We start from the raw sequence: 27,805 nt of genomic DNA, 5'->3' as shown, positions 1-27,805 counted from the left end.
TAAATTCCACCCAACACAATCCTAATAGGACTTCAACTCTCTTTAGTAGAGTCCTCCTAAGAATCACAAAGATAATGCCTATCTTTTTACACCCTTCTCACTGCTTAACCAAGTGAGATGGTCCTACCATAGTCTGGTAGCAAAACAACCGAGCTAACACCACCACGCTTTACGATAGATTTCACCGAGCTCACCTAGCTCGGCTCTGCCTTGTCCTCTTACAGCTCAGCTCTCTCCTCTCTATACCTCGTTTCGGAACACTAAGGCCATTCTACTGGAAAACAGCTTTGACCAAATTGACAGGATAAAGGACCGAGCTGAGCAAGCCATCACCACGGCCCATAGCTCGGTCCATTTCCCATCTGGTCCCAGCTCCACCCACGTTCAAACATAAATTACCCTCTCAATACAAATATATATTCTTAACACACACCTTAACACACCCTTTAACACATCTATTGCACCACCACTCACTCTCTAAAATTAACACATCTTAACACAGATTTTTGGGCCCCACTTTTATTACTTTTTGTCATATAATACACCTTAACACACATTTTTAGCCATTCAATTGTGGATACTCTTATCGGCTTAAGCTTGCAAGCAGGTATGAATTCCAATAATGTCTGTTGGGCCCTAGTGTTAAGCTTGTGGACTATGAAGTTTCTACAAAAAAAGATTGGGCCGGTGATTGCTGTGTTGGTAAAGTTTCTACAAAAAAAGATTGGGCCGGTGATTGCTGTGTTGGTAGGCTCCTTGATTCCCAGCAAGTGAGCTCAATTTAACAGAGGAAAATAAATGTATGGAATGGAACAATGTCCAATCCGCACTTCGAAAAGGGACGTGGTAAAAAATTACAAGGTAATATTTCAACATCTAAAAGAGTAGTCTGAATTGTCTCAACAAATTATCCTGAAATATTTTGCCATCTCCACTTAATCTTCATATGCCCTGCTGATTACAACAAAAACGACTAACATTAAAATGCAAATTCTTACATTTTTGGTCGAACAAATTGTTATATACAAGTACAGTACTAAAATGGAAGCAAAAATAATAACCCTCCAATTGACAAAGTACTGGCCATTTTTGTACTCCACAGGAAGATTTAACTATTCTGATGCATATTTACACCGTATGAAGTAAAAAGGCAAAACTATACAGAAATTAAGGCCCAAAAATTGTTGTCCGATTTTCTTCACCTATCTAAAAAATGCATGCCCATATCTTGAGTGTTGCAGGCTTGGAAAAGAGAGCCATTTGAAGGGACCATAATCTGCAAATAGTTGTAAGTAGAACCAAAGATTGAAGATTGAGAAATATAATTGCACAAAAGCAAATGACAGAAAGCATTAACATCGACAGCAGTCATACCAGTCAACCCAATGGATCGATTATCAAAATATCAACAGAGTACATGCCGATACAGGTTTAAAGTTGACTGAAAAGGCTTTGCGAAGGCTAGGGATGTGCGTAAGGGTTGGAATGTGGTCCAAAGTGAATCAAAAGGCCTTCCCTGCACTGAAATATAAATAAATTTTGGAACCAAAGAATTATGGTTACATTATTTTTGAATCTTAAAGACCTCTCCATCAAATTCAATAAATACATGTTCATAAAGTTCTTCAAATTTATAGACCATGCAGTGGCTAGAGCAAACCTGAGAAACAATGCTTCAAAGTAACTGGCCTAGTTCCAAATCGCTGGATTTCTAAATTGTGTCTCTATCGCCTCTAATAGAAACTTAACAAGGTTTTCTGTGTCAACTTCCTTCTCCTTCTTCAGCTCAAGATGACGAACCTGCACAAAGAAACAATCAATTTTGTAATATATCTCCACAGGATCAGCTCTGAAGCACACAGGGAAATTGAACTGGAAAAGGCAAAGCAACGAAGACCAGTATTTGCTTCCAAGTGAATCCAATTTGGAAGTGGGTTTGTGGAAGCTTTTATCAGGGCTTTAAAACTTCCCTATTAAGGGTGCATCTAAAAGATTGAGTAGCAAAACCAGGATTAATTGCAGAATCTTAATAAGCTTGAAATATGGATGAAGATCTCCAGCACCTCTTTTTCTCGTCTCATATTTCAAAGCCTCACCGGCCTTGGATGCAAGAAGTTAATTGGCTTGTTGGCAAATGAAGTGGGAAGAATTTTAGTAACAGTGCTACAAAAATTGCTTGGGAAGCCATTATTTATTACTTATGGAAAGCATGAAACAATAAGACTTTTTGTAGGCTCCAAAGAACTCCAAGTTTGTTGCTTGATCAAATTAGGAATGATATGTGTTAAAACTTCTCAATTCAGATCTATAAATCCTACAAATGCTAATGTTTTTCCATTTGAAATAGTTGCTCTATCTATGCTTTCATGTTTTAGTAATGTTTAGGGTCATAGATTTATTGTGTTCGGTATTTTTTCCATGTATCAGGGTATGTCTTGTAATTTTATTTTTTTTCCCTTCATAAAATTTCTCACCATTTAGAAAAATAAATAAATAAACTTTTTAAAGCTTGTTCATCACTTCTGATGTGTGACTTTGGAGTTTACTCCCTAAAAACATAATATTTCAAAATAACAAAGTAATGCCATGAATATAACATGGCTCCAGTTAATGTTGAATGAACGAAAAGTATTCTTGCAGCCACCCAACAAACCAAACTGATAAAGGTTTGTTGTATGATATGCAATATATATATATATTTTTTTCTTTTCTAATCAATATAGTTTTCCTTCAATTTTTATGATTTTATTATTTAGGAAAGCTCAAAAACTTGTAATGTGCGAACCAAAACCCACTGAAGGATGAAATGCTACATGCTCATCTCTCATTTCATTTTCAATGACTGTGTTACAATTTTATTTTATTTTTATAATTTTAAGCACGAACGGTAGATTGTTCTTAAAATTAAAATTAGTAACGAGAATAAGAGGATGTATTCTGTATTCATTTCCTCCTCTGAATTCTTTATATCAAGGTGGATCTCCTTTGGCATGATATAAATCAGTTGGAATAAGCCAGAAAAAAGAAAAAGACAGCGTCATAAAGTAGAATTATTGAACTTTAAGTAATAAACAATGAAGTACACGGAGTTTGAAACACAATAGATAAAGATGATATTGGCATTTCCGTTCGAAACTCATAGGCACCCTGTTAGTATCATCTTAGTAAAGTTAAATAGACAATGCATTAATAACATATATCGTTTAAAAAGCAACACAAATGAACTTAGATTAGTAGTACTACCTTGACTGAACCTTTCTGAGAGACACCGGTGTCTGTTATGATGACAAGACATTTAATATCATGCTCATTTGCATATTCGTACTGTTCTGTTAGGCTTGGATCAGGCATGGGGACAAACTCAGCCTGATAGAAATATTCACTTAGCATGTAAGAAATTCACATTGTGACTCATTCGAAGATTGCAGAACAAGATAGTTAGAAATTCAACCACCAACCTTGATATTCTCCCCCCACAGCTCAGCAACTAGTTCCATGCGCTCTTTCAGTAAACCACCACCTCCCCTAGAACAAATTAGTACACTAATGCTGACATCATATCTGCACTAGTCAGTACACTAACATCAGGGAAATTGCTTATAAGGAAATATTATGGCCATAGAATTTTCAGCGTCATGAAAAAAAAAATAATGCAAAATATGCAAATAAGTTTGCACCTAAAAGGTCTGATATCTACAGAAGAATGCTGAATTATTGTCTCTAGAGCAATGCTAACCCCTACTGCACCGGGAAGATTTGAATTCTGGTAACAGCAAAGCAGAAATAGTCATCAGAAACATGGTAATGTCAGCGAAAAAGATAATGCCGAAATTCATAATGAATGCTGCAAATGATAGGAGTTCACGGATTTTTTTTATTATATAAAATACAAACCAGAACATATTGGTTTCATATAATAGTTATTAAATTCAAACAGACACAGAAGGAAAGTACCAGTAACCCCTGAAAATTATTCTTCAATCAGGACAACCCAAAAAAGAAATGTTCCATAAAACACAAGAAAAAATACAGAAAAGAAAAGTACTTTGTTTTAAGGACCTATATAGTCATCTGTTAAGCCATTGTAAGTATCAATTGGAGAAAACAAATTTCTGGACAATTAGAGTAAGCATTCTTCCTTTGTCAAAAACAAAAGAAGGTCCTGCATTCGAATATAAGCATCATGCCTCCTAGGAATAATTTTATTCATTCAAATATTGGCATCATGTATTCAAATAACAAACATGAAATGCCCATTGGAATGTGGCATCGGCTGCAGTTACAACCTCAGCTGCTGAAGTAGAGCCTCAGTGGTTGCAAAAAAGTAACATAATTAAATTCACGTGTTGATAATGAAGTAGAACCCAGTAGGAAAAGAGAGAGAAAACACACAAAGTGGCCACACAGCCTAATTCTTACCGTATCATTAAAACCAAATCCAAATAATAAATGGCAAACCCAATATTTATAGGCCAAAAAACCTAACTAAAATATGAAACTAACCTTAATATTATTTGGAAACATAATAAAAAATATCCTAACTAATAATTATTTAAATCCTAACTAAATAATAATAATAATAACAAGACATGGGTTTTACCCTGTGAAGCGAAGTCCCACATCGCCTGAGTAGTAAAGTAATAGTAAGCATATAAGTCTGAGGGCAACCTCACCTTAACAACTAACTTTTGGGGTGAGTTCTATCCAAGACCACATAACATGGAAACAGGGTGTGTGTTCCTCGCTTGCATGCCGCAGGTGTTGCCTAGTGAGCATGCTGCCTGAGTACTAAAGTGTTAAAACCTACCATCACCTACTCCACCTACTACACCTACCACCACCTACTACCACCTATTACACACCTACCACTACCACCTACTACCACCTACTCCACTACATCTCCTATATAAGGAGCCCCTCGCCATTTGTAATTAACAATCAATCAATCAATAAAACATTAATTTTTACATGGTATCAGAGTAAGATTAAGAAGCTAGTAATTCTGCTTCACCGGCGGGCGGCAGCCTCGCCTTGGCCGCCCGCTGGACCTCCACACATTCCTTCACTCCGCTGCCACAAATTCCACATCTCTCTCTCAATTTCTTTTACACTCTCCTGGCATCAAACCAAGGAGACCCACGGCTCTCTCTCCCTCTCTCTAGATTTAGTATATACAGAGAGCTATGGAGTCTAAGCCAAGCTTACTGAGGAACATTCTGGTTCGACTCTTTGTCTTCGGTGTTCTCATCATCGCCGTCCGATTCGCCTACGTCGTCACCATCAGAGGCGAATCCTGCGATCTCGGAAGCTTCTGCTTCTTTTCCTCGCCGGAAAATCTCAACCTCGTGATCGGCGTCCAAAATCGCAGGTCATCGGCGATCATTTCAAACGACGCCGCCCTGATTGCATCGTCAGCGACATGTTCCATCCCTGGACTGCCGACCTTGGTGCTCGCCTCGGCATTCCCAGGTTCTTGTTCTATGCTACAGAGACATTTGCTTTGCCGGGTCTCCCCGATGATAACATCATATTTACCAAGAGAAAAATCCCATACTGGTTTAAGGAGAAAGGAACTGGTTATGGACAAATAATTGACGAGGTCATGTTACTTTCCAACCCATGTGCACTTTTGTTTTTATTCTACTTTTTGACATACCAACTCATGTGCACCTTTTTTTTTTTTCTCTTTTATTCTACTTTTTGACCGATCATTCCACCACCTTCCTCTTTTTTTCTAAATCATATTTTTATCACCGCCCACTCCATGATACCTATTTATTTTTATTATTATTATTATTATTATTATTATTATTATTATTCTTATTAAAACATAAAAAAAAATAAAAAAATAAAAAAATACCAAACACCATTGCAAACCATTTACAAATTTGCACAACCAATCATATTTTATTTATCTCAGGGAACAACCCCGATCACACTTTTACACACACAAAAAAAAAAAAAAAAAAAAAAAACAACCAAACAAACAAAACAACCACATCCACCGACGAGATTTTTTTTTTTCTTCTCTACTCTGCCGCTGGTCTCTTTTTCTTGCCTCCGTCCTGGACGGCCCTTGACGGTGTTGCCTCCGTGCTTCCTAGACCACCAAGCAAGTTGCCTCCTCTCTGCTCCTCCACTGCAGCATATGGCGGATCTCCAAATCGGAACATCACGGTGGCCTTCCGCTTCAGCTCCTTGTTTTCCGTTTTCAGCATACATATCTCTGCTCGCGCATCCTTATACATGCGCTGGAGCAAAGCCAGTTGGGCGTTTAACTGCTGCACTTCATTTGTCCTACTCTGCAGCCGGTGCGACAAGTTTGTGACCGCCGTCATGGTCTCCACACATGACTTCAAAGTATACTGATTGGCCTCAATATCAGTTTGCACCGCCATTTTTTGCTCCACCGACCGCATCGAAAAGTTCAACGGAGCAAAACCAGAGGCGCTTGGTTGAGGTTCACTGGCCACCGCACCAGTTATCTCTCTTGTTGACTCGTTGAGGTCGGGAAAGAGAGTGAGCAGACCACGGGACGAAGAGGCCATATTCTGGGTAGCTGAACGGGAAGAAGAGGCCATTGTTCAGATGTTTCAGAATGCAAATATTCAGATATTTCAGAATGAAAATGTTCAGCGGTTTCAGACTGGTTTGCACAGCCTCCGCCTCAACCTTGGTTTAAATAGCCAGGGCCGATCCGCGCATCGCGCGCCACTTGACGCCAGACGACAAAACGGGCGCGCAAGCCAATGTGGTGACGCGCCTCGCCATCATGTCCGGCACATCTTTTTATGACTTGGGCTCGCCTTTTGATGGCACGCCTTTTTATGGATTGGGCACGCCTTTTGATGGCACGCCTTTTGATAGATTGGGCACACCTTTTGAGGGTGCGACTTTTAAGGGTCCGACAAGACTCTGTAAACTGTCCCGACATTGATTCCGGTTAGCTCCTTCATGGGTCCGACAAGACTCTGTAAACTGTCCCGACATTGATTCCGGTTAGCTTTTACATGGGTCCGGCAAGACTCTGTAAACTGTCCCGACATTGATTCCGGTTAGCTCCTTCATGGGTCCGACAAGACTTTGTAAACTGTCCCAACATTGATTCCGGTTAGTTTCTACAAGGGTCCAGCAAGACTCCGTAAACTGTCACAACAACTGTCACAACATTGTCTGCTACAACGGTCCGACATGACCCATAAACTGTCTTCTACATCAGTCCAACACGAGCCAGTGTCTTCTACATCAGTCTGCCATAAACATACAGTCTTCTACAACGGTCTGACACGACCATACAGTGTCTCCTATCCATTTTTTATTTTTCAGATTATTTTCTTGTTTTGTTACTCTCTCCAAACTCAAGTAGGTTAGTTCCTATCCCCCTTGAGTTTGCGGGGGGCTGTTAAAACCTACCATCACCTACTCCACCTACTACACCTACCACCACCTACTACCACCTATTACACACCTACCACTACCACCTACTACCACCTACTCCACTACATCTCCTATATAAGGAGCCCCTCGCCATTTGTAATTAACAATCAATCAATCAATAAAACATACCTACCACCACCTACTACCACCTATTACACACCTACCACTACCACCTACTCCACTACATCTCCTATATAAGGAGCCCCTCGCCATTTGTAATTAACAATCAATCAATCAATAAAACATTAATTTTTACATAAAGTAATATTAAGCATATAAGAATGAGGGCACCCTCACCTTGACAGCTAGCTTTTGGGGTGAGTTCTACTCAAAAATATGTGACACACCCTAGGCTTCCAAAGCGTGTAATGGGTCTCCAACCAATTAAAGGTTGCACCGTCGATTCTCCTCAGCTGAAAGAACTTGACTCTGTTGAGTTAGGAGCATGTCCAAGAATCCCATCTGATGGAGAAACACGCTGAATCAACAATGAATCCTTTTTCAATTTAAAGGCTTTCGAATCGGTGTTACGAGTAAGAGCATATTTCGTCGAGCTAATAAAAGAATAAAGGGTTAATTACACTTTTAACCCCATAACTTTCACACGTATTCTACTTTAGTCCTAAACTTTCAATTGCAACAAGTTAACCCTCAAACTTTGGGGTGAGTGTCAAGTTACATTTTTTTATAAAAGTCCTCACAAGCTCTTCATGTGAGGTTCTCTGAGGGTCATTCTTTGGAAAATAAAATCTTTGTGCCACCAAATTTTGTGGACTAAGGTATTGAGGGTGAAAACATGAAAGGAATACAAGGAAAAGTAAAACAAAAAGAGAGAACGAGACTCAAAAAGAGGTCCATCAGTGATGGAAGACATGTTGCGACTGTTGGACTCTCTCTCTCTCTCTCTCTCTCTCTCTCTCTCTCTCTCTCTCTCTCTCTCTCTCTCATTTTTCATCTTGAAAACAATGATTTTGTGTTGGGTTTTCAATTGGTTGTGACAATTATGATGATTTGGAGCAAACTTTCCCATATTTGTAAATTTCGATGGTACCTCTTGAGATTGGCCATGAGAATTACATACGTGTGTGTACCTATTTTATGTACTTGTTATAATTCTACTTTCTAGATATTGGGTCTTGCTAACAACTGTCCCTAAGGAAAACGAAAATACAAAAAACATAAAGAATAATACACTTCTTATTGAAATCTAAACACTTTCATTGAATTCAAAATATTTTTAACTTCTTCACCTATTTTACAAGATACTTTTCACCTCAATCCCGACCCTAAACATTGCCCAATAGGCACTAGTCATCAATTGTCCTAGATTTTATGGTTATTTTTAAAATTCACCACAAAGCACAAATATTGCGCATTCTTTGATTACTTACATTCAATGTTTATTTACAATTCTTTTTTGTGTATCTATTTTTAATCTTTTGGTGAATTTTTTACGGGAAGATGTGTAGAATAGGAGCTAGTCTCAAGCTGAAGCCCCACCGTCGAAGGCAAAGGTGGGTTAATAAGGCATATAAAAAATCCCATATTGGCAAAGAATGGAAGAAGACATTTGTTGGGTTCTCCCATGCAAAGGGCTTCTTGAGAAATGTGAACCACGAAATGAAATGAGAGAAGCCATTGTTCTTGAGAGATTCCCTTTAGAGCATGTGAGGGACTTCTGCCAAAAATATAACAACTTGAGGGGAAGGCTACATTCACACTTGGCACAAAGTCTGAGGATTAAATTGTTGCAATTAAAAGTTTAAGAATTAAAGTGGAATCCAGTTGAAAGTTTAGGGGTAAAAGTTTAATTAACCCAAGAATAAGTGTTGGCACATCCAACTTGTCTGACATTAGGATCCAAAATCCATGTATGGAGCTTAAAGGGAAGAACATCACACATTACTGGTTCTTTGAGCTTGCCAATATTGAATGTCACATCATGCATTTGTTGTCGACCTTAAGTTTGGTATTGGTGATCCATACCACGTGATAAGGGTCAACAAGTGGTTCAACTTTCAACATTAGTGCAACTCGCATTATCAATCACTAAAAAGCACACTTGTTCACCGCAATTCACCCTCATATGAAGAATATTATCTTTGTAGCTTTTCGGGTGCCTGTATGCCTTGTTCATTAAAAGCCCAATCAAACCATTAAAGAGATCATCATCGGACTCAGGTTCAACATGATCAACAACTTACCTCCGTAGTGCTTTCTTTCTCAACCACATCAACTGACTTAATAGTCACATTATTTTTGGTGAGAAGCAGTACTGAGAAAGACGTGTAAAATATTGACAATTAAAAACACTGGGTCTAGTATTACTCTGTATGAAGATTGAGAATGACTACAAATAGTACAAGGTGACATGTCAAGAAGTATGCCACTATTGGGATCCACAATCTTTTCACTATGTGTAAATGTGTCCTTTGGAGTGTGCACATGGGTCTTTTTCTTTATTTCTTCCTCCATTTGAAGAGGTACTAGCACCACATCTACCACAAGGTGGAGCTACACCCGCTGTTCTACATCAATTTTGGTATCAAAGTCTAATTTTGACCCACTGTTTTGTTCAATTGGATGATTACCTTCTTAATATGCCCACACCGATGCAAACCATCTTCACCATTAACGATATCATCACATTGCTTTCTTTGACATCACTGCCTTTCATCGCCAGTCCATCATCGCTACAACTTCACCCATCATCACTTTGTAGCATCATTATCAACGATAACTCATCCCTCTCTCAATCGAGTCACAACCGTCCTCTTGCAGCACCACTGGAGGCACCAAACATCTCTGTCACATTGCAACACATCTTGAAAAAAAGAAGCAAAACAGTGACATAGCCAAAATGTTCACACCTTTGTCAGTGTTGATCGTTTTGCTTGCCATCTAGTTGTACCCTCTTCATCGGTGTATGTTGACAATGTTCCCTTGTGTTTACTCTCATTGCTTGAGCCAAGGGCTTCTGTCATTGTGTCCAGCAGTAAGGACAACAATAAGGCCGTGCATCAAAAAGAAAAAAAAATGGTTATATTAACCCCAGACTTAACCCAGTTTCCTAACCAACATACCTAAACCATAACCCATCAACTTAGGCCAGTCCAGCCCACTAAAATATCCAGAGTCCGGTTACCTCACAACCTGTCCCAAAAATCTAAGCCAGAACCCATTAAGCCCCACTCAAATAGAATATTAAGTTTTTTTTTTTTTTTTTTTTAATTGGCACCGGGGTGTCTAGATCAAAGCCCCGACTAATCACAGGCCCTCGGTAAGGAGTTTCTTGCAAGTACACCATGGTTAATTAGGCCCCAAGGAATTGTTAGCACCTATGAGGTTTCAATCCCCAAACCTTGGAGGAAACACACCCCCGAGACCAAAGGTCTTGCTACCAGGCCAACCCCTTGGTGTTAGAATATAAAGTTTTCAATCAGTTAGAACTAACGTTCAACTTCAATCAAACTCAAACCTCCACAGACCAAATAGGAATATAGTTAAACCAAATAATTCAGCAGATAATTTGAACACATTCGGTAACCAAGTCTAATCCGGCAACACTTAAGCACAAGCAGTACCAAACCGGCCCAATTTGCGAACCATCCAAAAAGAAAAAAGACACAGTTTGAATTCTATTTATTCCCTTTGTTTTATATTTATTATCATCATCATGACCTATTCGGAGTTAATTCAGAGTTTGCAATCTTTTCTCAATAACAAAAAAAAAAAACACACACACACACACAAAAATATCAGGATTAAGTACTAGAACAGATGATTCAGATCAAAGCAACTTTGAACAAATTGTTAGCTTATGTTTTAGGAGATGCTTCAAAAATTCCTCAAAGAGATTATGAAGATCAAGTGAAAATTGTTGATCAAACAGTTTCGAAGTGTAAGGAAAGTGATATAATTTTGCAAAAAAACAAAAATAAAATAAAATTATAAGTTCAAGAAGCTGTTTAACGCAAGCAAATCCTCCACACAACGTGGTTCCTACTAACAAGACATCCATCAGCTGACTTTTTGATCGAGTTAGGCAAGATTGATTTATTGGTATTGAAAATTTCATTCACGTATTCAATGTCACAATATCTAAGAGAGAAAGAAATTTGTATTATACTGAATGTTGTGTTGAATAATTATGTAACAATATATACAAGGCTCTTTTATATAGAAGGAGAGAAACCTAAGTACGGAATCCTAAATATGGTAATGAATATAGTATGATATGTATAATAGACAGAATATATAGTTACTATATTTAACACACCCCTCCCCCCCCCCCCCCAAAAAAAAAAAAAAAAAAAAAAAAAAAACCTCAAGTAGGGATAACAACTTGAATTTGGAGAGAGAAATTAAAACATGGAATGAAATTAAAATAAAACAAAATAAAAGCCAAATAGATTGCAAAGTCCGAATGGGAGCGCAAAGACACTTGAGATAGATCAGAGGTCGGAGCAAATGCCAAAAGACCATTTATGGTCATGTTGGACCATTGTTAGAACTAGTCGGAATTAATGCCAGGACAACTTAAGGTCATGCCAGACCGTTGTAAGAACTGACCGGAATCAATGTCGAGACAGTTCACGGGTTCATGCCAGACCGTTGTAGAGATTGGATGTTAAACCAACAAGCGTGGCACACACAGAACTTATGACGTGGTGTTGAATGATGATGGCAACAGATAACTAAGTGCGTCAGGGGGCGACTTATTAGAAGGTGTGCCAAGGGACGATTTAGATGGTGCGCCAGAGGGGGCGGCTTGGATTGTGCATCAGAGGGGGTAGCTTAGGCAGTACGCCAAGGGGTGACTTGGATGGTGCGCTAGAGGGGGCGACTTGGGTTGTGCGCCAGACGGGGCGGGTTTGGTGGTTTACATGTTATATCACCGTGCTCACCATGATATAAGTATTATAAACCCCCCAAAACTCAAATAGGTTTGAAGATAGAAATTTATTTGAAGTTGAAACAGAGGGAAAGATAAAGTGGAGCAGAAACACAAAATATATATATATATATATATATATTACGAGTAAAAAACAAATATGATAAAGATATCTAGGATAGGAATAAACTAGCGGACAAAGGAAAAGATCACTACGAAATGATACTGATAGAAAAATATGGCAATGGAAGGGGTTAAGGTCCGGTGGGTTGCTAAGCCAAGGTTGTCGCCCGCCGATAAGGCGAAGAACACCAAGAGCTTAACCTATAGCTCTGATACCATGTTACAATATCTAAGAGAGAAAGAAATTTGTATTATATTGAATGTTGTGTTGAATAATTATGTAACAATATATAAAAGATTCCTTTATATAGAAGGAGAGAAACCTAAGTATGGTAATCCTAAATATGATAATGAATATAATATGATATGTATAATAAACAGAATATATAGTTACTATATTTAACATTCAATTCATGTTTGGTGAACCTCGTCAATTGCCTAACCATAGAGATTAGCTAGAAAGAGAAGAAGATCAAGCAACTAGAATTTTCGATGTATTTGATTCATTGGCATGGATGAGTTCTTTTTCTTAGTCACGGAGAATGAAGAGAAATATGTATGCACTAATTTTGGCATGGAGATTTTAATAACAATTTTATAAATTTATGAGTAATGTACATACAGAAATTTTGTATAAAAAATCCATATAGAATGACATGGCAGATTTGTATCCATTCATTTCAAATCAAAAAGCCCATTAAAGTGATTTACTATTTCCAAAATGCCACTATCACATCATTCTTGTGGGAATTTTTGTCTGAATTTTTTGTTTCACTTTCCTCATTTTATATCTTGAGTATTTAGTATTTTATTTATTTTAGTATTTCATTTTTAATTATAGTTTAATTAGGAGTGTATCATATTTGGTTTCTTATTTCATTAGGGACTCTAGTTTCTTTTTTAGGATTTACTGTTATATATTATTTAGGGTTCATGTTCTATAAATATTAAGATTTTTCATTGTATTATTCAGATTTTAGATTAACAAAGCCTTGTGATTAGGGTTGTGGCCCTTGTGTTTTTTCTCCTTTCACTTTCTTCCTTCTCCCTCTCCATGAAAGAGGGAGCAAAAGAGAGAGGGGATCAGAACTTGAGCTTTGATACCAAATTGATGTAGACCATAGTAGGAAAAGAGAAAGAAAAACACACAGTGGCCACAACCTAATTCTCACAATATTATCATAACCATATCTGAATAATAGGTAGCAAAACCCAACATATTTAGGCCAAAAAATCATAATTAAATAGGAAACTAACCTTAATATTAATTGGAAATGTAATAAAAAAATCTCCTAACTAGTAATCATTTAACTAAATAATAATATGCCAATTAAATTAATTGGACCAAAATGTCTTCAGTCCGCTCAATGAACCCATGGGCTTCCAAAGCAAGAAATGGACCTTCAGTTAATTAAGGGTTGTGCCATCAGATAGTGCTATGAGTTTGTACATCTACAAAAATATCACCATAAATGAACAACAGAAATTAAAGAATACACGTGCACGAAGGTTGTGTCTCTGCAACCAAGCTATGAAATTTAACTTACATAGTCACAAGCCGACATTTGATGAAGCAGATAGTCATACCGACCACCAACAGCAAGCAATGTTCCTTCCATGAGTGAGGCAGGATTGTTCTCCTTCCTTAAATATATCTGCAGCAAGAAAAAATCATCTTGATCATGAACCATTTTTAACAATTTCATTTTTATTTTGATAAATATCCGTTATGAAAATCTTATTTGATGAAAAAAGGGAAATTATTTAGCAATTTACAGGTTGTGATGTAGGATATCAAGTGCATAGGATGTGATAGTTAGTGGAGGGAAATTGTAGCCTATATCTAGAAGAGGCATTACCACTTTGTAACCAACTTTTAGATATTGAACATTGATTGATTGAGATATTTCTCTCTGTAAATTCTCTATGATGTTCTTGATTGGGCCCATCATCATTTGGTATCAGAGCTTCAACAATTAGGTCCTATTATTTGAATTATCACAGATCATCACCTTTTAAAGAAAAGAAAAAGAAACTGACCTGATCATAGATTTCCTTCATGAGTCAACATCTGGAGTCTTCAATGGAGATCGACAATTTTGAAGCCCTAATCGAAGACCTCAGTGGATATCGACAGTTTCGAAACCCTAAAATGTCAATTTTGGATGCAATTTCGAAGCACTAGAAGCCATTTTGGTTCATAATCTCATTCGAAGCAAACTCAAGCTCTAAGGTTGAAGATCTATCGCGATTTGAAGACCATTGCGAGTTCGAAGTTCATGTGACAATTGTGATTGCGATTTAAATCCTGATTCGAGTTCGCAGGATGAATCTTTGTCTGAGTATTGACCTACGACTAGGAGTTCTTCATTGTTTGAGTCCGATTGATTGACTTGTCAATTTTGGTGAGAATCAAACGTATGAAGTAATGAGACCATCACTCCCTTATTTATTAATAATACGAAATGTACAATAAAACCTCAAGGCACAAATAAGGAAACTACAACTAATGACAGCTAAACAGAATAATCAAACACAATAACAAAGATATTATTCTAACACTCCCCCTCAAGCTGCTGTAAAGATATCTCTCAGCTCAGCTTGCTAAGAATATCATGGAATGGTTTACTCGCAACTCCCTCAGTGAGAATATTTGCCAGCTATTCTCCAGACTTCAGAAGAGGAGTACATATAGTGTCACTAGTGAGTTTCTAGTGAGTTTCTCCTTGATGAAGTGACAATCAATCTCAACATGTTTTGTCAGATCATGTTGAACTGGATTGTGAGTTATGTTGATTGCAGCCTAATTGTCATAATATAGCCGCATGGAGTCTGTCTGATCAATTCCCAGATCACTCAATAGTAACTTGATCTACAATAGTTCACACACACCTTGTGCCATGGCTCTAAACTCCCTCTACACTAGATCTGACTACCATATTCTGTTTTTTACTTCTCCAAGTAACTAAATTTCCCCCAACAAAGGTACAATACCCCAACATGTACCTTTTATCAGTTATTAATCTTGCCCAATCAACATCTGTATAAGCTTCTGTATTAAGATGATCATGTTTGGAGAAATAGAGACGCTTTCTAGGTGAAGATTTTAAGTATCTAAGAATCTGCATAACTATAACCAGGTGTATCTCATGAGCAACATGCATGAACTGATTAGCCACACTAACCGCAACAACAATGTTATGACGTGAATGGGATAGGTAAGTGAGCTTACCCACTAGTCTCTAATAACTCCCCCTAGTCAACAAGAGCTTCTCCACTATCATCACTAAGTTTATGGTTTGGCTCTAGCAGTGTGTCACAAGATTTGCTTCCAAGTATCTCAGTTTCCTTTAACAAATCAAGCACATATTTCCTTTGACAGATGAAGATCCCATCCTTAGACCAGGCAACCTCAATCCCTAGGGAATACTTTAAGCTCCCCAAGCCTTTGATTTCAAACTCGCTTGCCAAATACTCCTTCAACTGAGGAATTTCTTCAACATCATCTCCTGTAAGTACTATGTCATCTACATATACAATGAGAGTTGTAGTCTTACCATGTAAGGAATGTTTAACAAACAAAGTGTGATCAGCTTGGCTTTGTTTGCATCTATATCTAAGCATTGTTTGAGTAAGCCTCTCAAACCAAGCCCTTGGGGATTGTTTGAGATCATACAATGATTCCAGAAGGCTGCACACCTTACCTTTTGTTTTAAGGTCTTCAAAGCCAGGAGGAATGTCCATATACACCTCTTCTTCTAGATCACCATGTAGGAAAACATTCTTCACATCAAATTGGTAAAGTAGCCAATCCAGATTAGCAGCAAAAGAGAAAAGTACCCTGACTAAATTCATCTTAGCAACTGGCACAAATGTCTCTTGATAGTCTATTGCATAAGTCTTAAGTAAATCCCTTTGCCACAAGTAAAGCCTTGTAATGCTTAATTGAACCATTCACTTTGTGCTTCACAGTATACACCCAATTACATCCCACATGTCGTTTGCCCTTAGATAACTCAACCAATGCCCAAGTGCCATTCTTACAAAGTGCTCTCATCTCTTCTATCATGACATGTTTCCACTCAGGAGTAACAAGGGCTTCTTGAAAATTATTGGGTATACTAACAGAAGAAACTTCGGATGCAAAGAGACTATAAAAGTTGCTAATTAGAGTAGAAGACAAAGTCAAAGACAGGATGTTAGTATAAGACCTCACACCCTTCCGTTTAGCAATAGGAATATCAAGATCAGAATACTCAGAAAGAACAAGGGTTTCAAAGTTACATGGACACTCATCAAGAGGAGATAACAGTGGAGGACTAGAAGTGGTTTCTTGTATCCAGGAATATCCAAGAGTATCTAGGATTAGAATTGGATTCTGTATTTTCAACAATAGCTGGTTCACATTCTACGTCCTCAACCACAGGTAATGATCCAAGAACTGATAAAGATCCAGGAATCTCTTCACACCAAGGCTCTCTCTGAAGGGATGACTGGGACATTGGTGAGTACAAGAAATAGGATTGGGACTCAAAGAAGGTAATATCTATAGACACAAACTACTTATGAAATGGAGGATGATAACATTTATAGCCTTTTGAGTAAGCAGTAACCTAGAACGACACATTTAATACAACGAGGATCCAATTTACCATGAGTAGGAGAATGATTATGGACAAAGCAAACACCCAAAAATTTTACGAGGAATGGAAAACACAGGCTTGGATCCTCAGAACACCTAAAGGGGAGCTTGTTTGTGCAACACTTGGGTAGGAAAGCGATTGATGAGATAAGCAGCAGTGAAAACTACTTCTCCCCAATACGACTGAGGCACCTGCACAGAAAAGATCATGCAATGAGCCATATCAAGAAGATGGTTATTCTTGCGCTCCGTAACCCCATTTTGCTGAGGGGCGTTGGTGCAAGAAGTCTGATGAATAATACCGTGGGTGGAGAAATAGCTCGCTTAACCAGAATCAATGTACTCACCCCCATTATCAAATCACAATCACTGTGTTTGGTTTGAGTTTTCTAGATTAAGTTTTTTAAAAACTGAGTTTTTTTATTTTCGTGTTTTTTTGTTTTTAGTGAATATTTTTAAAATTTTAAACATTTTTTTTTTATTTTTTTAGATGCACCTTACTTAGATGTGTCTAAAAAGTAAAAAATGTGAAAAAATATTTTAAAAAATTAAGAAATACATAAAAATACAAAAAATGTACTAAATTCTTGTATTTTTTTTTGTATTTTTGGTATTTAGTGAATTTTTAAAAGATTTTTTTTACAATTTTTTTACTTTTTAGGTGTATTTATGTTAGGTGTGTCTAAAAAGTAAAAAAATTGCATAAAATATTTAAAAAATTCAGTAAAAACAAAAAAACACGGAAAATAAGAGTGTAAAATTTTCTGAAAACTGTTTTTAAAAAATGGGAACCAAGCACTGTGAATATTTTTAACACTGCACCAAACTGAGTACAGATCATAAGGTGGAAATTGTGAAACACAAAAAAAAACTTCACTTTTGTTTTTCATAAGATACACCCAAGTAGTACGAGAAAAATCATTTATAAAGTGACAAACCATCCATGACCTTTCAAAGGCATAACACGAGATGGGCCCCAAACATCAGAATAAACTAACGAAAAAGGTACCAAACTTTTATTAAAACTTGGAGCAAAAGAAGTTCTGTGTTGTTTACCAAGTTAACAAGACTCACAATTAAACTTAAAGACATTATTGTTTGTAAAAACAGAAGGAAACAAATGCTTAAGTAATAAAAAGATGGATGTTCAAGACGCCAATGCCACAACCACAAGTTGATGGAATGATGTGCCACTTTGTCTGCCTGATCTAGGATATAGAGACCATGTTTCACAGTACCACTGCCAATCGTCCTCTTCGTGATAAGGTCTTGAAAAAGACAATGATCAGGGAAAAAGGTCACACTACAATTCAAGTCACGAGTAGACTGACTCAATGATAAAAGATTAACAGAGAAATTTGGAACATGTAAAACAAAAGATAATGGTAGAAAAGGAGTGGCATGGATTAAACCTTTCCCAGAAACAAAAAAAATAGTACCATTAGCAATCTTAACTTTGTCTTGACCTGAAGAAGGCTTATAATCCAAGAAAAGATCAGAAGACCCAAACATGTGATTAGACGCACCAGAATCAATAATCCAAGATAAAGACTTGTGAGACAGAAAAACACTTGTAGAAGAGGCTAAGTCACCTGAGTGAGCAAATGAAGAGGAGGAAGTACCGATAGAAGTAGTAGAAGAACAACGATCTAGCAAATGCTGCAAAGCCTCCTCAAACTCAGAAAATGACATACTAGAGACATCACCACTAGGCTAAACAACAGAAGAGGAATCCTGTGAATCAATTATACTAGTATGATGGTTACATAGATGAAACCCATGCCCTCGAGACCGTCATAAGCAGCCCCCATGACTACTAGAGTGATCACCACGACCACCAGAAGGAACCCCATGGAGCTTTCAACATGTCTCACGAGTATATCTTGGCTGGCGGCAATAATCACAGAATAGGTTATCCTTCTTAGAAGGATTGAAAGAACTACGAGATAGATTGTTTCCATCTTTTAGAGGATCAAAAACTAAGGCAAAGCATTCTCTAGAAGCAGGTGGAAGCATAGCAGAACGACAACTTTATTCATTCTGCACATAAGCAAAGGCCTCCTGAAGAGTGGGGTGAACATCGACGACTCTGAACCGGATCGAACTCTAAGTTGAGACCCTTAAAAAACTTAGAAACCCTTTCCTATTCAATGAATTTTCGGTGGCCAACAGAATCAGTGGTGCAAACGAGTTTATAATCCTGGAGATGATCAAGACACTTCCAGCCATTAGTGAGAAAAGTGAAATACTGAAGTACCGTCATCTCTCCCTACACTGAATGCTCAATGGAGCGGCATAACTCAAATGTCTGAGAGAAATTCCCTTAGCGGGAATTTGTAGTGGCCACTGCTTCCTACATATCTTGAGCAGTATCCATGGACACGTATCCCTCACCAATATCAAGGACTATGGAATGAATAAGCCACTCCAAAATCAGGGAATTTGAAATCTCCCATTGGTCATAACTATGGTCAGTGGTGCTAGGTGCTTGGATTCTCCCATCAGTATAACCCATCTTCCCTCGACTTTTCAAAAAAGACATCAGACACTTCAACCATGCAAGATAGTTCTGACCATTAAATAAAGAAGTAGTGATTTTTAGGCTAGGATTGAGGTTTTCTAAAGTAGTAGTCATAATGGGACTCTCCCCTTTAGGTGGCTGGAAACTAGTGGTGGATTCATTAGTGATGTTTGCCATCTTAATGTGCTACTATCTAAATAACAACCTGCAACAATCACTACTACTAGACGAGGGAAGAACAACCAAAATCAAGGCACATATAATCAACCACAAACCATTAAGGAGCAATCCTATCAGCCAAGGCTGAAAAATAGGGTCATATGTAGACCCAAGAGAAAAAAGCAAAAAACTAGAAAAATGTATCGTCAATCATAACAAAGACCAGAATATACTTAGTAATGTATGGAAAAAAACTTGCAACACGGAGAATGATGAACCAGATGGGCCAATCAGCACATACATAGGCTTGATCGAAAGGCTAAAGACTGAGAGAAGAGGTTGTCACAAACTGGTCTGAGGTTGCCAAGCCCTAGTTGATCATCAAGAGTGAGCCGAAACTGCCTCATGTTGTTTGTAAGCCCTAGGCGAGGCCGGAGGAGATTTGAAATAGCCTCTAGGGCTGTCAAACAAGCCGAAACCATCTCAATGGTTGTTGCCTGGGCTTGGGTAGCCTTCGGCTGTACCTGGGTGCCGTCGGGTTGATGATGCTGAGGAGAAACATGGTGGTCCATGGTGGTCCATGGTGGTTGGGTAAGAGTCAACTCTGATACCATGTCAATTTTGGTGAGAATCAAACGTAGGGAGCAATGAGACCATCACTCCCTTACATATTAATAATATGAAAAGTACAATAGAAGCCTCAAGGCACAAATAAGGAAACTACAACTAATGACAACTAAACAGAATAAGAAAACACAATAACAAAGATATTATTCTAACACGACTTGGGTGTCTAAGTTGAAGCCATCATTTGTGAACAACTAATTGTGGTTTCCAGTTCTGGGACTTGCGATTACGAACTAGATTTGCGATTCTTTAAGTCTTGTCCAAGAAATTATGGGTTTCAATTGACTTTTGAATCTGCTCTTCGAATCTAGACTTAGCTACTTCAATGCCCAAAAAATACTTCAAATTACCTAAGTCTTTGATTTCAAATTCCTTGGCTAAGTATTCCTTCAACCAAGGAATCTCCTCAACATCATCTCCTGTTAGAACAATATCATCAAAATAGACAATAAGAGCTGTAGTCTTACTAAGTGAGGAGTATTTTACAAATAAGGTGTGATCAGCTTGACTTTGCTTCAACCCATATCTCAGCACAGATTGAGCAAGCCTTTCAAACCAAGCCCTAGGGAATTGCTTTAGCCCATAAAGTGACTTCCAGAGCCTGCACACTTTACCTTTGGACTTAGCATCCTCAAAATCAAGGGGAATATCCATATAGACCTCTTCTTCTAGGTCTCCATGAAGGAAGGAATTCTTCACATCAAACTGATGAAGTGGCCAATCCAAATTTGTTGCAAGAGAGAGTAGTATTCTCACAGAGTTCATCTTAGCAACCGGTGCAAATGTCTCCTGGTAATCTACCCCATAAGTCTGAGTAAAACCCTTAGCAACCAGTCTTACTTTGTATCATTCTATGGAACCGTCTGCTCTAATACCATATTAGTTTAGAGAAGAGAAAAAGATGGGGAATGAATTAGACCTCATCCCCTTTTATATTGATAATCACGAGTAATTATAGGAGTGCCATAAGGCATAAATTATGGGTCAGCCCATTACATCAATCAAGGGAAAAACAAAATCAAATAAGAATTAAGTATTATTTCATATTCTAACAGTCTTTCCCCAAGAGCTTCCTCCCGATTTGCCTCCCATGTGTGACATCCAACATCATATTGATTTGGTACCCGGGTCAGCACTTCCAAATAAACCAGCATAGTGCATGTCTCTTAAGGAGAAAGAGGAGTTGCAACGGTAAGTAGAAGACCTTTTGGATAGAGGGTACATCCGGCCGAGCCTTAGTCCTTGTGTTTCGGCTCTTTTGACACCTAAGATGGATGGATTCATGGCGCATGTGTGGATAGCCGTGCAATCAACAAAATTACCATCAAGTATCGCTTTCCAATTTCAAGATTGGATGATATATTGGATTGCCTTGCCGAGTCAAAGGTGTTTTCCAAGATTGATCCTAGAAGCGGTTATCATCAAATACTCATTAAGTCAGGTGATGAGTTAAAACACCTCATGGACTATTTGAGTGACTTGTGATGCCATTTGGGCTCTCCAATGCTCCAAGCACTTTTATGAGGGTGATGACACAAATGTTGCAACCACTTTTGGGTGTTTGTGTTGTGGTTTACTTTGATGACATCTTAATCTATAGTCAAAGCTTGGAAGAGCATTTGTGCCACCTTCAGCAAGTCTTTGAGCTTTTGCGGCAAGAAAATTTCTATGGCAACACTAAGAAGTGTACCGCTGCCGTCGATCAAGTCATCTTCTTGGGTTATGTTGTGTCTTCTCGTGGAATGCTTATGGACATGGAGAAGGTCAAGGCGATTGTGGATTAGCCTACTCCTTCTAGTATCCATGAAGTGCGGAGTTTTCATGGGTTGGCTACCTCCTATAGGTGGTTTATCAAGACTTTAGTAGCCTCGTTGTTCCTTTAACTAAAATTCTCAAGCTTAAGACTTTTGAATGGAACAAAGAGGCCGCCGATAGCTTCCCACTTTTGAAGAAGGTGCTCACCGAAGCTCCAATTTTCGCACTACTGGACTTTGACAAAACCTTTGAACTTGATTGTGATGCTTCGGGATTGAGCATTGATGGTGTCCTTAGCCAAGAAGGGCGGCCCATTGCCTTCTTCAGTGAAAAGTTGAACGCGGCTAAGCTCAAGTATTCTACTTATGACTTGGAGTTTTATGCTATCATCCAAGCCATCAAACATTGGAGTTACAACCTTGCTTATAAGGAGTTCGTGCACAACACGGACCATGAGGCCCTCAAGTACAACAATATAGCCAATCCCATCTCAACAAGAGACATGCCAAATCGGTGGTTTACTTGTAACAATTTACATTCTCTTTACAACATAAATCGGGGGTTCTTAATAAAGTGGCCGACGGTTTGAGTAGACGAACGACTCTTTTGATTGAAATGAAGAATGAAGTTGTGGGTTTCGATGAGTTTTGTACATTCTATGCATGTGACCCTTCTCCAAGATTTTTGATGCTTTGCAAAAGGGGGATAGGGCTACTTAACCAAGCTTCATGATTAGGGATTGCTTTCTCTTCCATGGCTTTAAGTTGTGTGTGCCTAGTTGCTCCTTGAGGACGCATTTGTTGATTGAGCATCACAAATTGGTTGATCGTGCAGGACCAAGGATGTGGGCAACCATGTGATGCAGCGTCAAATTTGTCAAAGAAGCAAAGGGACTACAAATAATTTGGGATTATATATGCCTTTACCAGTGCTGGATGGTCCTTGGCAAAGTATTAGCATGGACTTAGTGTTGGGTTTACCTCCTACACAAAGGAGGAGTGATTACCTCGCAAGATCATGGATGCTACAAATATTGCTAACTTCTTTTTCAAGGAAGTCTATAAGTTGCATGGGGTGCCTACCTCTATTGTGACCGATAAAGATACTATCCTTGCTTACTTTTGGAGAACTTTGTGGAAGAAAATTGGCACCGACTTGAACTTTAGCACTACATTTCATACTCAAATTGATTGCCAAACGGAGGTAGTGTATCAAAGTTTTGGCAACTTGTTGAGGTGTCTTGCGGGAGATCATTCTAAGAGTTGGGATGGTATTATTCCTTTGACGGAGTTTGCTTACAATTCATTGATCAACCGCACCATAAACAATTCTCCCTTTGAAGTAGTTTATGGAATGAAACCCTCAAGTGTTATGGGCTGGGTTCCTTTGCCTATCTTAAGGAAGGGAAACATTAAAGCGGAGGACATGGCTACATTCATGAAGAATGTTCATGCCCAAGTTAGGGCCCAAATTGGAAAGTCCAATATCAAATACAAATCGGCCGTTGATGTGTATAAACGGAAAGTGTTGTTTGAGGTGAGGGATCTTGTGTGGGTTGTGTTGAGCAAAGAAAGGTATCCTCATGGTGTTTACACCATGTTAAGTGATAGGAAGGTGGGTCCTTGTGACATGTTGCACAAAGTCAATGACAATGCTTATCAAGTCAAATTGCCTCCTCATTTGGGAATCTCCAACACCTTTAATGTGCAACACCTTTTGCCTTATTTGCCGGATGATTCTTGTATCAACACCGGTTCTATCATTGTAGATTAGTCTCCTTCGTAGAATTTGTTTGTATTGTGGTTTCTGTTAGATATATGTTAGGATCATCCTATTATTTGTTTCCTCATTTAGATTATATTTTGATTCCCTAATTAGTGCCTTGGGACTTTCTTATTCTATTAGCAGTTATTTCCTTATTTGTGCCTCCAAGGTTTCCATTGTAAGCTACCTACCTATTATCAATATAAAAGGGGGTGATTGTCTAATCATTCTCTAAGTTAGTTTCATCTCAAATAAATGGTTTCTAGTTTTGATTTCAGTTGTGGTGCATTAGTTGTATCTTGTTTATCTTCACTTGAGGACAAGTTCTTTCGAGTGGGAGAGTATAATGTAGGCTATCATTTGCATAGCATGTGATAGTTAGTGGAGAGAAATTGTAGCCTATATCTAGACGAGGCATTACCACTTTGTAACTAACTTTTAGATATTGAACATTGATTGATTGAGATATTTCTCTCTCTAAATTCTCTCTCATGTTCTTGATTGGGCCCATCATTAGTATGCCAAAGAAACACAAAAAAACAAAATAAAAAAGCATCATGGAACATGTAATAAAAACCGACATAGATATCAGTATACTCTTGAATTTTCTGTGCATCTTGCTACGTCCATATAGAGAATACAACACCTTTATCTGCATCATTACCTCATAACATACTGAAAAACCTCTTCTTTGGATAAAAAAGAGTCTGATTGTGATAGTTTTTAGAACAAGACCATCAAACTTTACGCAGAATGGATCAATTATCATTACGAAGAGGAAGCTGAGGGTGCTCCCAACAAACTTCAAGCAGAATGGATGAAATAGAAGTGTGTTAATGACTGTTGTTTAATTGTAAAATTCCAGCTAAACTTAAGGGGTATATAACAGTAATAAGGCTCATTGTGTTGTACAGTACAAAATATTTACAGTTTAGAAACAAAATGCCCAAAAACAGATTGTATATTCAATGAGAATGTAGAGATGGATGAATGTTCTACAAGAAAAAAAAGAATAAGATGTAGGAAAAAGGACAGTTTTAGTCCCTAAAGTATGTGTTATTTGTCATTTTATTCCCTTAAGTTTCAATTTTGTCATTTTAGTCATCAAAATTGTCAAATTTGAGTCAATTTGGTCCTATCTCTGACGTCCATCTAAATTGATAACAGAAACGTAGATGAATGACAGTTTTAATCCTTAAAGTATGCGTTCCTTGTCATTTTGGTCCTCAAAATTGTCAATTTGAGTTAATTTCGTCTTATCTCTAACGTTCGTCTACATTACGAGTGCTACACGGGCGGGGTCAACCCGAGCAACCTGACTTTTTTTAGGGCATGGACAAAATATTTTTGAATTTAATGAGGGCTTGGACAAAAATTCAGAAGTCTGAATTAAATTTAAGCAGCTTTGGGCAAAGATATTGAACAACCCGAAACTCAAATTATATATATAAATATATCAAAATATTAAATATATCTACTCCCTCCGTCTCAAAATATTAGTCCCTTATTCCATTTTTCATTGTCCAAAAATATTAGTCCCTTTTCAAAAATCAAGTACAAAAATAATATAAATTTTCTATTTTGCCCTTCTTTTAAATTCATTAACATAAAAAGTACAATTATGAAATTGATATTCCCCAAAAAATGTACTATCAAAGGGTAATTTTGAAAAATTAATTTTTTTTAAAGTGCAATAATTATACTACCAAAAAAATTTAGATTCCCCAAAAGGGACCATTATTTTGGGACGGAGAGAATATAAATTATTAGCCATTAGTTGATGTTAAAGTAATTTAGATTGTTAGATGATATTGAATATATATATTATATACAAGTAACATAAAACAAAATCTTACATTTTTTGTTTTTGACTCCAAAATTATAAAGACTACTATAGACTGTAGTCACACTCGCACATCAGTTCTTCAATTCTTATCTCTCTCACATTATATAAATTATTTGTTTTGACATTATTAATGATTTTATATAAAAAAATGTAAATACAAATTAATTTTAACAAATTAATTAACTTAATTGCACAACATAAAAAATCAAATTTATATGCAATGCGGGCCTAGCTCGAGTCGGGTTTGGACATACACACCAATCTATTTTTTTGAAATATCATTGTCACCCCCTTTAATCCTTAAAATTACACTAACACCCCCTGTTAGCTAATTCCATTAAATGTAATGTTAAAAGACTATAATACCCTTCTAGATTATTCAAATTTTACCTATCAGCCACTCCCTCAACTTTATTTAGGGTTGGTTTGGGAAGTGATCTTTTTAGCTTTTTGGCTAAAATGTGAGGTGAAAAAAACTATAGTGTTGAGAAATTTGAATTTTTGACTTTTTTAATAAATTTTTGACATTTAACTATATTAGCCTCATCTCAAACGACCCTTTAATCTCTTACACCCTATGATGGTCGTGATTTGAGGTTTGAGTTACTACCCAGGAAGAAGAGAAAAAAAAAAAGAAATGAGAAAGATGTTAGTGTATGGTGATAAAGTACAAAAGGGTATATATTCAAGGTAAATATACATGTGGCATAATATGATTGGAGCTGCGACTAAATTGACTTAAATTGATAACTTTGAGGGCCAAAATGACAATTAAGGGACTAAAATGACAATGAATGCATACTTTAGGGGCTAAAACTGTCTTTTACCCATACGGTTCCCGTTATCAATGTAGATAGGCGTTAGAGTTAGGACCAAATTGACAACTTTGAGGACTAAAATGACAAAATTGAAACTTAAAAAAACTAAAATGAAAAAGAATACAAGCTTTAGGGACTAGAACTATCTTTTATACCAAGATGTATTAAAAGGAAGCCACTAGTGACAGTAGCAGAAGTTAATATGAGGGAAAAACAATTGAGGTGACTTGGCCATATGGAACGTAACAGTTCAAGACATCAGCACAAAGGAGTGATTTCATGCAAGTTAAAGGTGCTAAAAGGAAAAGATGGACATCAGAAATGACTTTGATTGACACTGTGAATAAGCAAAAGGTGGCTTAGACTCAACTAAGGAGATTTGTTAAGAGGATATTAAAGAAGATGGGCTCAGGTAGCCAACCCACGTAATTTGGAATTAAAGCTTGTTGAATTAATTTGATGACTTTCCCCAAATACAAGAAGTTACTAGATGGAGAGTATAAGGTCTTTGATTTAAAGTTTAAAATTTCCATGAACCTTTATTACTATTTATTATTATTATTTTTTTTTTTTAAAGCTTGAACCTTTATTATTGATATACATGAAAAACAATGTCAATTGTTCGAAAACATAATGCCAAAGTAAATTATTTCTTTTATTCACAATTGCTCATCAGTGCCATCTGTTCACTGTTGTACAGAATAATATTGATGTCAGGATATTCAATGCTACTTGATACCATGGTATGCCCCTGCGCTGCACAAGAGTCTTGAGACTCCCAACATTATGAACCTCTTTTTATGGGTAAGTACTGACATTAAGAACCATTCACAAGATCGGTATATCTTATGATTATTTAACAATATTATGGAATAAATTGTTCAGCTGGAACATGGATTCTCACTGACGTATCCGCAATGATGATTAATTGCTTTTCAGAGTGATAATATTTAGAAGTACATTATGTATCTAAGATTATATAAGAAACAGAGAAGCTGTAATACCTGAAAAAACAAATCTCTGTGGTAACTCTCAGTTGGTGGCATAAGGGCATCTATGAACACATGTTTCTCAATCCTCCAAACTCTTAAATAGCTGAAGAGCTCTGACAATTCATCAAGTGCCTTGTGTGCAAGTTTGTCTGCAGGGATAGGGAACTACCAGATATAACATCTTCATATGCATCACTTAAATGTCTTATCCAACATAAAACGTTAAA

The 27,805-nt window shown here is 37.3% G+C and overlaps 1 protein-coding gene across 6 annotated transcripts in view; it reads right to left on the bottom strand.

Moving 5' to 3' along the window:
* Positions 1-958: 958 nt before the first annotated feature.
* GCN2 (protein kinase family protein) overlaps positions 959-27,805 on the bottom strand; it is a 124,072-nt gene continuing 97,225 nt past the window's right edge. For 3 of the 6 annotated variants that reach the window (XM_028246306.2, XM_028246309.2, XM_028246311.2), the window contains 8 exons: positions 27,591-27,727; positions 14,002-14,109; positions 3,678-3,763; positions 3,459-3,561; positions 3,244-3,366; positions 1,661-1,800; positions 1,375-1,521; positions 959-1,276 (listed from right to left, as the gene is read on the bottom strand). In XM_028246306.2, coding sequence (XP_028102107.2) covers positions 1,690-1,800; positions 3,244-3,366; positions 3,459-3,561; positions 3,678-3,763; positions 14,002-14,109; positions 27,591-27,727 — 668 coding nt within the window. In that variant the 3' untranslated portion in view covers positions 959-1,276; positions 1,375-1,521; positions 1,661-1,689. Of the gene's footprint in view, positions 1,277-1,374; positions 1,522-1,660; positions 1,801-3,243; positions 3,367-3,458; positions 3,562-3,677; positions 3,764-13,855; positions 13,907-14,001; positions 14,110-27,590; positions 27,728-27,805 lie in introns of all 6 variants that reach the window. The other 3 variants (XM_028246307.2, XM_082878209.1, XM_082878210.1) reach the window with 2 other exon arrangements.

Source organism: Camellia sinensis, chromosome 7 (genome assembly GCF_055761805.1).
Source record: "Camellia sinensis isolate YWXY chromosome 7, ASM5576180v1, whole genome shotgun sequence".
Classification (NCBI taxonomy): domain Eukaryota; kingdom Viridiplantae; phylum Streptophyta; class Magnoliopsida; order Ericales; family Theaceae; genus Camellia; species Camellia sinensis.
Note: the sequence above shows the minus strand (reverse complement) of the source record. Positions and strands in the feature narration are given on the sequence as shown.